We start from the raw sequence: 11,296 nt of genomic DNA on the forward strand, positions 1-11,296 counted from the left end.
TGCCTGAGGACGATATGTGTGAGGAGGGTATATCAAGTAAGAAATGAGGATAAGGGAGAAGTTCATTAGTAAGCACAATATGCCTGAGAGAACTGAACAAGGAGTACTAAAACAGTTTGGGCAGAAAGGCTGACTTAAAGGGATATGTTTGCCACAGGTGGAAGGAACAAAAGGGAGGGGGAGAATGATATGGAAGGATGGACTGAAAAAGAATTCAAGATATCAAGGCCTAAACATGCAGGAAGATGAAAGGTATGCATGGGATAGAGATCTGGAGTGGACTGGTATACATAGGGAGATGCACTTTTTTAGGACCGCTGTGGATAAGGGGCTCTCATTTTGCTGCATTTTACATAAAAACTGGAAGTAGATGTGAGCAAGCCTGACATGTTAGAATATAAAATTTTCCTGTATACATTCTAAAAACTTTTCCCCATTACCCCCATTCACCATGAAAATCCTAATAACCTGTCATTTTCTTTATAGGTGAAATCCATTTACCATCTCTAAAAAGTGTTTCACTGCTTCATATATCTTCCTGATTGTTCTTTCATTGTCAGTATTGTATATTTGTTCTGGATCATTGCCATTCTTTGGAAGAATATATAATAATATCACCAACATAGTCTTCTCAGCAGTTACTATTCCCATTATGTATTGTCTGAATGACCCATCTTCCAGTATTCCTTGAAACTTCAGGCTATCTTTTATAGAGTTAATCCTTCTCCTTCTTCGCCTTTTCTTTCCTTTGTGCTCTCATGTGCCCTTCTAGGAAGAACAGGTGAAAACTTATGTCTTTGGTGAGCTTAATTCCCAAGACTCCAATAATAACAGGTGCACTTTCACTTATCCTTACATTTCAGCTGTTTACCAACAACTCCTATTCCATCAACATTTGAATACACCTCTTTCAGTCACATTACCATCTCCCAACACTCCTGACCTCTCTGCAGTTCTAATGGTTCTGCTTCGTCCTGTTGCCACGTGTTGCATCTCCAGTTTTTTGTTCTCTGCCTGTAATCTTTGCTTTTTTCCCCATCTTCCTTTGATTTGTCACATTTCATGAATATTCCAGTAAATTCCACTATGCCCTAAGATTTTTAACTCTTACCATTAGTTCCTGGCTTGATGACTTGTAGTCAAATGTAACCATAACTGATCTTCCCCTTGTCTTGGTTTTAACCACTTATTCTGCCCCTTTTCTTTATCATGAAAATCACACCTGGCAGTCTATAGCCTCCAGCAATCTTTAAATATGCATTTCCTCCTATTTTCTCTTTTTCTTATCTGGTGTACAATCTTCTTTGAAGCCAAAAATAACCTGTGAGTGGTAACATGACAGCAAGGATATGACATAATTGGTAGATGGAAAGGAATACTATATAACATCGAGGATATTCTCTCCCCAAAGGAGCCCATTATGCACTACTCATGCATAGACTGCAGCATTAAAGCTGACAGTGCCCCATAAAAGAGGTCCTGGAGTTGTATATGATCAGGTATATACATGTTGAGGAAGCTCTTAGTTTACCCATATTTACCATTACTTTTCTTCATCAAATATCAGCTTATCGTCAAGCAGAAAAAATATTGGAAAACTAATATTCATCATGAAATACTTGAATATGTAGGGTCATAATTAGGAATATCTGAGATGTGATTTTTTCCATTTTTATTTCCTTATTCTTCTGAATGTCCAGATAGACTCAAGTGCATCAATATCACCAGAATATTTTCTTGTGGATGTTGTTCTTTGAAATGAATATTTTTCTAGGGGGTGTAGAGAAGGAAGCGTCCAAACATATTCAATGCCCAAGGCCTGAGACAGTCTTAAACTAGCCCTATGTTTACGGATTAAAATGTGCTTCTAGAAATTTCATCTGAAAACAGTCCATACATACCCCTGGTGGCCTTTCCCCCACACAGTGCCCTTTTTTTTAAATTCTGTGCAATGCATCAATATCATTTTTATCAGCTTCTTCCATGTCATCAAATGCTACATTCAAGTCTTATTTCTTTTATGGTGCTGTCATTTTGGATGTCTAACAAGAATAACCACATCCTCACACAAATCCACTGTATTCACATCTCTCTTAAACATTTGAAATAACTATCAGTTGACACACAAGGACCCACCTACATTTGGCTAATATTCCCATGATTACTACATTTCCTCCAAACAGTGGTATCACCAATGAATATCCCACTTCTCATTCAGGACACTGTTTTTCTTCTGATACTTTCACAAAAATCATGATAGTATTTGGGTATCAGCTCAACTAATTCCCCTAGTACCTATGGTTGCTTGTTCAGTTTTTCTACTTAATCTTTCCTCATCATGGTATGCAGTGTCAGAAAAATCTATGTTTAGGATCTGATGTAGCAAACTAATCTAAATAATGGTGTATTTTAAGTTGGTCAATCATTCATATCAACAACTGGTAAACAGCATTTTGTTAAGAAGGTATTTTGATAGTTTCAGGGCTTTTAAGGAGCAAACTGTATTCTGCTTGGAAACATTTTACTCAGGAGTAGATGGTCTTTCATATCAAAACTGTAAGCCAAACTCATTCTCATTTGGCTAATGGTGTGCTCAGATATGGGCAATCCATTATGAATCTGAGACAATTTGAATGATGATATGGTCATCATTTCTAAGCACTAGATTCATAAAAATCCTTTAATTCATGTGTGGAAGTCTGCCAAATCTACATGTCAGGGAAATGGACTGGCAAAGAGTCTCCCTATTTGGAAGAATGCTACCATTCTCAGTTAAAACAGCATAAAGATACTAGCAGTCTTACTTAACGTAAATAATTTGATTTTCAAAGGTTTTTCTTTCCTGTCACATTCATCAGTCATTTAACAACGCATCTCTACAAATAAAGGAAATTGAAACAAAATCAGTATTCTGATTTTAGTACAAAACATATTCACCTTCAACACCTATTACCTTAAGAAAGAAGTCATAAATGTAACATGAAACAAAAGATATTTTGATGTATGAAACAAAAGGGTTATTGATGTACAAAATTGTCCTAAGTTGAGGATACAAGGGCTTTTATCATTCCTAAATTGTGACAAAGATGATATAGTTTTGTTACAGAAATTTTTTCACATGATACTGAATCTCATAGTGCAAAGAAATTAGTTCCATACAAGACCCAAAACACAATATATTGAAACAATGAAATTATAATCAACAGCAATACAGAGCAACTTTATTCCAGTCATAAAACAAAAGATTCTTCATTTTAGAATAAGAACTTGTCATTGTCATTTTTTTACCTTACAAACTGAATAATCCTTCCATGTTATAAAACAGGTTGTGCAGAAATCTATTTTTTCTTCTTCTTGCCTGACGTACTTTCAGCAGTAGAGGTTGAAGCAGTAGGATCTTGGGATGGGGCCCACTTGAGGGGGTATCGTCGGTAGATTGGCCACGGTGGCAGTGTTACCTAAAATATTAATCCTCATTATCAAATAGTCAACAGGATCTACCTCGTTCTCAAAATACATTAACACATCTGTTTTAACTTCAAACATAGCAATATTATCTTCCCTTTTATCGAATGAGTTGGCCTCAAATGTCCGGCAATGAAGCAAGCCAGTGCCACTTCTTTCATATTTCAGCAGTTACACCTACTATGAAGGGTAGGAGCAAAGTTTTCTTTACTTCTTAGTATTACTAATGGGTGGGTCCCTGATGGCATAATACAGTGGTGAAACTCTATGTTCACATATGAGATGTAGATATGAGCCTTTAGTTGGGCAAAGTTAGCAAACACTATAAGATACTCACTAGTCCAGTTGCTAAGTAACATCAAAATCCTTAGATTATGTAACTTCTAACCTAAGAGGTTTCCTCCTCACAATAGTTGGAAAGAGATACAGGACTCTAGCTTTGCCCTAATCAACCTTTATATTTTTTCATGAACAATAACCAATGAAATATAATCAATCTTATATGAGGCTTTGAACTACATTAAAAAAAAAAATGCTTTAGTAACTGCTGCACTATTTTGTGTTGCAGTGTAGTCTTTATTTCATAACGTTTTAAATTCCATTAGAAAAAAATATGCTTTAGTAACAGTTCATGTCTGCAAATCAAAGTATTGAGACTAAAATACAGTATTTGTAGCATGTCCTGCACTATTTTGTGTAGCAGCATAGTCTTTATGCAAACAAATGGTTTTCTTTTGTATGAAGGAAATGGTATTACTAGTCTGTGGACTATTTGGCAATCAAATTATGGAAATGCCTAAAGATGAACAGACATGAAAAGTCTGGTATTAAGAATTCATGAGTTTTCTTACTGAGATTCCAGATATAATTAGAAATGCTACATTACATAAAAGTAAATACTAACCAGACAAGCCAAAACAAAACCTGCAGAAAGGGTAAGAACAGTCATGAAGAAATCTTGCACGTAGTATCCATACAGCCAGCCAACAGCCTGAAAGTATAGAAATTATACTAGTGATTTTTCTTACTACAAACCTGATTACATATCTAAATCTAACATGCCATTCTTTGTTACAAGCTCAATTCCTTCATGACCAATTCATCTGCTCCACCCTACACTATGCCTCACATGCTTGCTCATCTGCTTTATAAAAAACAGAGGTGCACAAAAAAATAGTCACTGGCTGCCTAGTATCCACAAACACTGGTCAATTCGGCTATAAAACAAGGATTCTCATTTCAATTCCGTCTTTATGCTCAGCACTTGTGTCTTTGCAACATACTAGACTCTTTCCATATATACCGCTCCATAACTAACCAGCAACTCCAAAATAGAAATAAAATATGTCACCCCACCCTTAACAACACAAAACTGACAAATCATAATCGCCCTAAAAACCCAACAAACACTAAGCAACTGCACTCCCAACTCAGTCTTAGAACATCACCACACCAGATATACATGCATCTAAAACCACACTCCTTAAAAAGATACAAATTTCACTTTCTTGTCTATGCTCCAAACACCAATCATCCTGACAACAAGACAAACATTGATTTAACATATATCAAGACACTTCATGGTAATTTCACTTCTTGGCTACGCTCCAAACACCAGCCATTCCTACTATATGACAAACAAAGATTTAACATGTCTCATGACCCTTCATACCCATGATGCAACTACCACAATGAAGACAATGAACATATTACTTTATTGCTCCACACTCTCTTCTCACAAACACATACACATTACTACATTTGATGACCCTTGACATCATCCTGTGTACATGGCCTGCTTCATGAGCACTGTGGGAGTCCCACTGATGATAGAGGAGACTACTGGGGTAGGAAGGTACAGTGGGTATACAATATAGACTTTTCAAAATATGACGAAGGTTCAGCACATGATGACAACTATATAAACAAAGCAATCCCTACATGCCATACTAGGCAAGCAACTCAAAAAAAAAAGCCCTCATTTTCACTCAGTCTTTAACTTTTCCTCTTCAATTTAGCTCAACGAATTAACATACAGCTTAACATACTAAATCAAACCATATCTAGCATTACTTGATTCATATAACACCCTCCACTTCTTGAATATCATTTTTATAATCAGTGCTTTCCCTTTTCTTTTTACTTTACCCCTATACATTCATCTATTCAAAACTTTAAAGAACCAATTTCACTCATCAACTCAAAACAAGTTATTTCTTTGAATAAAGCTTACAACCCTTCTGATTTCTTTTAGTTACTTAGACAGAGCCTAGCTACTTTTTATCTCATATTTTTCGAGGCCTGCAAATTACACTTTGCAACAAAAAATATCAAGAGTACTTTTCATACAACAGGCAGTTTTACTTACCCCAAATGTAACCACAATAATCTGAAACAGTCTCTCAGCCAATTTCTGTCCCTCGAAGTCCTGTAATATATGATATTAAGGATAAAATTGTGCCCAAACATTCAAATGATAATAACACCTCCACCAGTTAGAAATCCTGAATGCTGTATTCAATCAAGTATGTTTACACAAAATCATCTCTGAATAACTTATCAATCTACCGCAAATATCCCCATACTTTAACATCAGAGCTAGATTTATGGTTTGAAGGGATTTGAATGGAAAAATTTAAATTTTTAGAGTATTCAATAAGTGACAATGAAATTTCCCACTATAATACGTGTATATGTAATCTGCATTCTGGTGGCAGACTATAAGCTGGTAACGAGTCTGGAAGAGTACATGAAAGAAAAAATGGAGGGTAAATATGAACAAAAAGAAAGTAGAGACAATGGAAACAATGCAGGATGGTTTGAGTGTAAGTTTGAAACAAGGAAATTTGGAGAAGTAATGAGATTTAGGCACCTGAGAGTGGCCATGGCAGTGGACAAGAGCCACTGAGGCTTAAAGAGTTATAGGGTGGAAGAAGGGTTTCAGCTTCAGAATGCATTTACCTTTTGTAGACTACAACATAAATTCACATGCTGGGATGCATCACACCGTAACATACATTTATGGTTCGTATTTTGTGCCTAAGATTTAAATGAATGAATGAGGTATGGGGCATAGAAAGTTGGCAGACATCAGTATCACCTTAAAAAAATGCCCCAAGGCAGAGCTGGCCCATGTTACCAAGCATTCAGTTACCTCTTAGTAATTATAGCAATAAAATGCAGCCAGTGGAGGCTTGAAATTTCCCAAGGCTATTAGATCTCAATAATCTGAGAGAGACAACCATAACAAATACAGTTAATATATTTCATAAAGAACTTAGACCACAGTGATGAAGAGGATCTGCAAACTAAGATGAAAACAATAATGGATTGAACCTAAGGAAATGAATAATGAGTCTAATGACAAAGGCAAGGTTGAGGAGACTGCTTCTTGCCCTGTGTGCATGGATGAACAAAGTGATATGAAGTGGAACTGGGTTCAAATTAAAAATCTTGTTATGCATTTACTGGATTTTAATACAACTCAATTTTGTAGAATTAGACAAAATGAAAACTCAGTGTATCTAATAACGGCCCCCAGTCTAAGTCCCTCCATATATAAAGTAAAGAATTTCCAAAATGCTTAGTTGTAGTTAGTCCTGTCATGAAGCAAACTGAGGAATATAGTATAATTTCTTTCATAATTGTAGCATATTGTGAGGACTATGAAAATGCTGCATGAATAAGATTATGATCATTTTCTTCTCTATTTGATAACTTTAAAGAATTAAAAATGGGATGACTGTGAGGATAAGGGAAAATGTGAGGTTAATCAATGTAAAAGTAGTCTGATAACTCCTATTGTGGAGTATATGTGATGGAACATGTTCATCCACTCAAACACATTCTCTGCAATTGTATGCATATAAATAAACAATTGCAAACAATGATATGAACTTACCATAATTTGAACATAATAACAAGGGTAAATTTTGGCAGCTAAGAGAAGTTATGAGATTTCCATAGATTTTGTCAATTTGTACTTGTTTCACATACCTTTACCTTACTTGACATTTTCCCTGATCTTAAAACTTTGCCCACCACCTACATTTATCTTTTTTTTTTTTTTTTCATGGTTGATCAGTGTTTCCCACGTTAGAAAGGTACCAATAGGAACAGACAAAGAAAGGTTACATATGCTTGTATTCATGCTCTAGCTGTCATGTTTAATACGCCAAAACCACAGCACTCTATCCACAACCAGGCCCAACAGAACTTTCCATGGTTTACCCCCGATGCTACACATACTCTGGTTCAGTCTACTGGTAGCAAAGTTGTTTATCACTGTATGACAGAAATATTTGTGGCAAGATTGATCTAAAAGTTCCCCATACCCTTTGTTGCCATAACCTACAACCAGTTAGACTATGAAGGCTACACAATGCAGGGTAAAATGCCAGTTTAGTCTTACCAAAGAAAGAGTTTTGTAATATAAGAGGTATTGTTTGACAATGATAGTGTAGTATGTGGGGGGGGGGGGGATTAACAGAACTGTTGTAGAGAACGATTTGGAGCATACTTTATGCTCTACAATGAAAATACGATGATAAAGAGGCAGGCTATGAAGATCAAGGTAAATATGGGCTTTAATAATGTAAAGAATATGAAATACTTACAAAAATCAACAGAACCAGAGAAAATCTCATCAAACTTCCAATAATAGCCACAATTTACCTTACATTCCATGTTACTTTCAGACTTCTGTGAAAGTTATGGTCTATTGCTTACACCTACTTGTTGCTCAAAAGGTTCAGTAACCCCTATAACAGCCAACAACCTGATATAAACACTTTTAACAAATGTTTTTCACATGACAGCAGGCTGGAGACAACATCGTTGATATATTCAGCCACAACACTAAGGTAAATATTGTATGCTAGAAGTTAGGTAAGGCTTTCATAAGTTTTGATGACTCGTACAGGTGTTTCATCTACCTTTGCATATTATGAAAAATTCTTGTTTCCTCACTTAGCAAAGCTGTGGAATTCTCTTCCATTTTTCCTCTTTTGCTCTCCTTACAGCCTTTTCAACTATAGGATCAGGTCTAAACACAGCAGAGGAGTTCATTTTTCGTTCTAAATTCTTATTCGCATACTCTTCATTTTTCCTATAAATCGAGCTGGCCACAACATCCTAAAGTTTCCCAATATGTCAATAACCCTCTCCACTACCACCTTATCTGCAACCATAAGTTTAAAGAAAATATAAAAATGTTTCAAATCAAGCTTTATCACTCATACTCAATTTATTAAATCTCATTTTAGAGGCATATCTACACTAACCTTACCAAGCAGCCAAAGTGATAACAGAAATGGTCTCTTGAATGGACGCCCGACACCATGTTGGCGTTGCATTTTCATATGACTCATATATTTCAACTAAATACTGAACACTAAATTAATCTTGATTGCTAGGGAGGTTAGATGAGGATTTCATACGTTTTTGTTAATTCTTCACACGTTTACCTCCTAATTTTGCATTACCGTAATAACCCTGGTTTCTATCATGTATCATAGTCTTATTTGATCTCATTCGATAAGAAATATATTAAAATGGTTCGATCCTCTGCAGGTATTTCTATAATCACGACGCATTCAATAAAGCACCTAAAACATATGTACCAATTCCCCCAAAACTAATTTCCATGCGGAGCCAAAGTAGTTGGGCGTTAGATATTTTGAAATGCTGTTCTAGCACTTCTGATTCCATTTATTTCTTTGAGTGTTAAATCACCTCACTATTCATCTTCACTCTTCCCTCACTACGAGGAAGAAAAGCACCTTATGCCATAAGTAACATCTCCAGGTATCCTACGTTAACAATCCAGAAAACATCCTTTGGGTTATTTTACTTACCATATGAACCGAAAACCCCATAAACGTATCCATCCTAGTAATAAACCTTGTGACTCTAATAGGTCTACGTGTAAGTGAAGGCGATAATTATCACAATCTGGAGGTGGAACAAGAAAATGTATTGGTTTGGGTTACGTTGCTGTCATCCGCCTAGCGAATGGTGGCGGCTAGCCAGCTGACAGGCAGGGGAAGACAACCAGTAGCCAGCGCACGGGCAGGGCCGAGCTTGCGTGAGATTTATTCACTCTCTAGGGAAATTAAATGAAATTAAATAAAATGATTGGCATAATTCATCTTTTTCCCCATGCAGTTCAGCCTCACACCAGTTAAGTTTATTGAATCATTAACGGATGTTGTTAGTGGTGGACACAGCCTGCAACGGTACGTTAAGTTCATATTCACTGTTTGTTGGGTTGTACGGCCATCGACTTGTAAGGACAACTTCAATGTGTTCTATTTGTTTTTGTTAATTAGTATCATATTGAATGAAATCAGTTTTTGGTAGATCATTAAAATCTTTATAAAACATATATAAATACATTGTCATATCACCCCATAACTTCTTTCTGAGGCTCCTGCAGCTTCAAAGCTGCAGGAATGATAATCATTTTTATATTATCATTATTATAATCATCATCATTATTATTATACTAGTCACTAGTCTGAAGTAAAAATATCTAAAGTGAACAGCTCTCTCAGATGCGTTAAATATCTAAAGTGAACAGCCCTCTCAGATGCGTTTTAGTGTATGAGCAGCAAAATAGTTTGTCACTGAAAATGCTCGCTGAAAGTTTGGTCTGGCTTGTTATAATTCTGAGCGTCGTGTCACCGCTGGATTGATTCTCGTTAAATGTAAACAGTCAATACAGAAGCTATTGTACTCGACCATTCTTGTTTCTACGAAAATGATGTACGTAATTTAATGTTGTAAATACGTTATTTTCTTCCTTCAAATTTATTTTCACTTTCTAATATCTAGATATGATATTTTAAAGAATAAATTTCTTACTAAGAGTAGATTAGTTACATACATGAACAATGTTTTTTTTTACCCATATCCAAAAGGAGTTCATGAGCCACATTCAAAGTGCGAATGCATGTGGTTTCAGAATTTTCTTTTAACACTATATTAGTGTTAAAGATTTTGCTTTTGGTGGCTATAGCTAAATGTTGAGTTCTCTAAGGATCCTGGTAGTTGAACAGGCATAAAGCCTACACAACCAACTAACCATTTCAGCTCACGAAAGTGGCTAGATTGGACCCACAGTTGCCTCACGCTTCAGTCTGTGAAGAAAGCAATCCAGAAAAATGTTCATCGTACCCAAACCCAAGGATGTGGTTGAGAACAGAATAAGGTGGTATTGTGAGTGAATTTGAAGGTTACAGTGTGATGAATATTGACTTGGATTGCTTCGTTTACACATTGTCCCAAGGGACTACTGGTGTGTTGCAACTGTCCTATGGTAGCACCTCGGTATCTAATGCCATAGCAAGATGATGGGAATAAACAAGATAATGACCCCATTTGCATAAGTTGTCTTGTGTAATGTTGCTGGTTATCCACAGCCAAGCCCCACAGACCCTATATTCCTTGGTTAGCACACTAATAGAACATCACCAAAATATGCAACATCATTCCAATTCATTCTATTCATTGTATGCTTCTTGTCGTCCTGAAAGTTCAGGCCTCTATACCATAAAGCCTCCTTCACTCCATCCTTTCATCACCTCGTCCCCTAACCCTTCCTCTGATTCATAGAACCTTATAATTAGTCTTTCTTCCATTCATCCTCAACATATATCCAAATCATTTCAGCTCACTTTGGTCACCCCTGAGATTGCATTTAATAGCAATAGCCTGACTACACATTCTTGGGCATTTCATTTCCAACACATCTACCCTCTTCCCCCTTCTTTTGTATTCAAGGCCTAAATCTCTTATCCATAAGACACCTTCAAATATATCCATCTTTGAA

The 11,296-nt window shown here is 36.1% G+C and overlaps 1 protein-coding gene across 1 annotated transcript; it reads right to left on the reverse strand.

The window, feature by feature from the left end:
• Positions 1-2,903: 2,903 nt before the first annotated feature.
• Spase12 (Signal peptidase complex subunit Spase12) lies at positions 2,904-9,508 on the reverse strand. The gene is made up of 4 exons (XM_071659918.1): positions 9,321-9,508; positions 5,834-5,893; positions 4,370-4,456; positions 2,904-3,458 (listed from the first exon to the last, which is right to left on the reverse strand). Exons 1-4 carry the CDS (start codon positions 9,351-9,353, stop codon positions 3,339-3,341), a joined length of 300 nt encoding a protein of 99 aa, XP_071516019.1. The 5' UTR covers positions 9,354-9,508; the 3' UTR covers positions 2,904-3,338.
• Positions 9,509-11,296: the final 1,788 nt, after the last annotated feature.

Source organism: Panulirus ornatus, chromosome 69, assembly GCF_036320965.1.
Source record: "Panulirus ornatus isolate Po-2019 chromosome 69, ASM3632096v1, whole genome shotgun sequence".
Classification (NCBI taxonomy): domain Eukaryota; kingdom Metazoa; phylum Arthropoda; class Malacostraca; order Decapoda; family Palinuridae; genus Panulirus; species Panulirus ornatus.

Excerpts from the sequence above, each read along its gene's own strand:
- Spase12 (XM_071659918.1), bottom strand. The coding sequence starts at position 9,353 with ATGGATACGTTTATGGGGTTTTCGGTTCATATG. Across the intron at positions 5,894-9,320 it reads TGGGGTTTTCGGTTCATATG|GACTTCGAGGGACAGAAATT; the intron begins GTAAGTAAAATA and ends CATATATTACAG. Across the intron at positions 4,457-5,833 it reads TTATTGTGGTTACATTTGGG|GCTGTTGGCTGGCTGTATGG; the intron begins GTAAGTAAAACT and ends CTATACTTTCAG.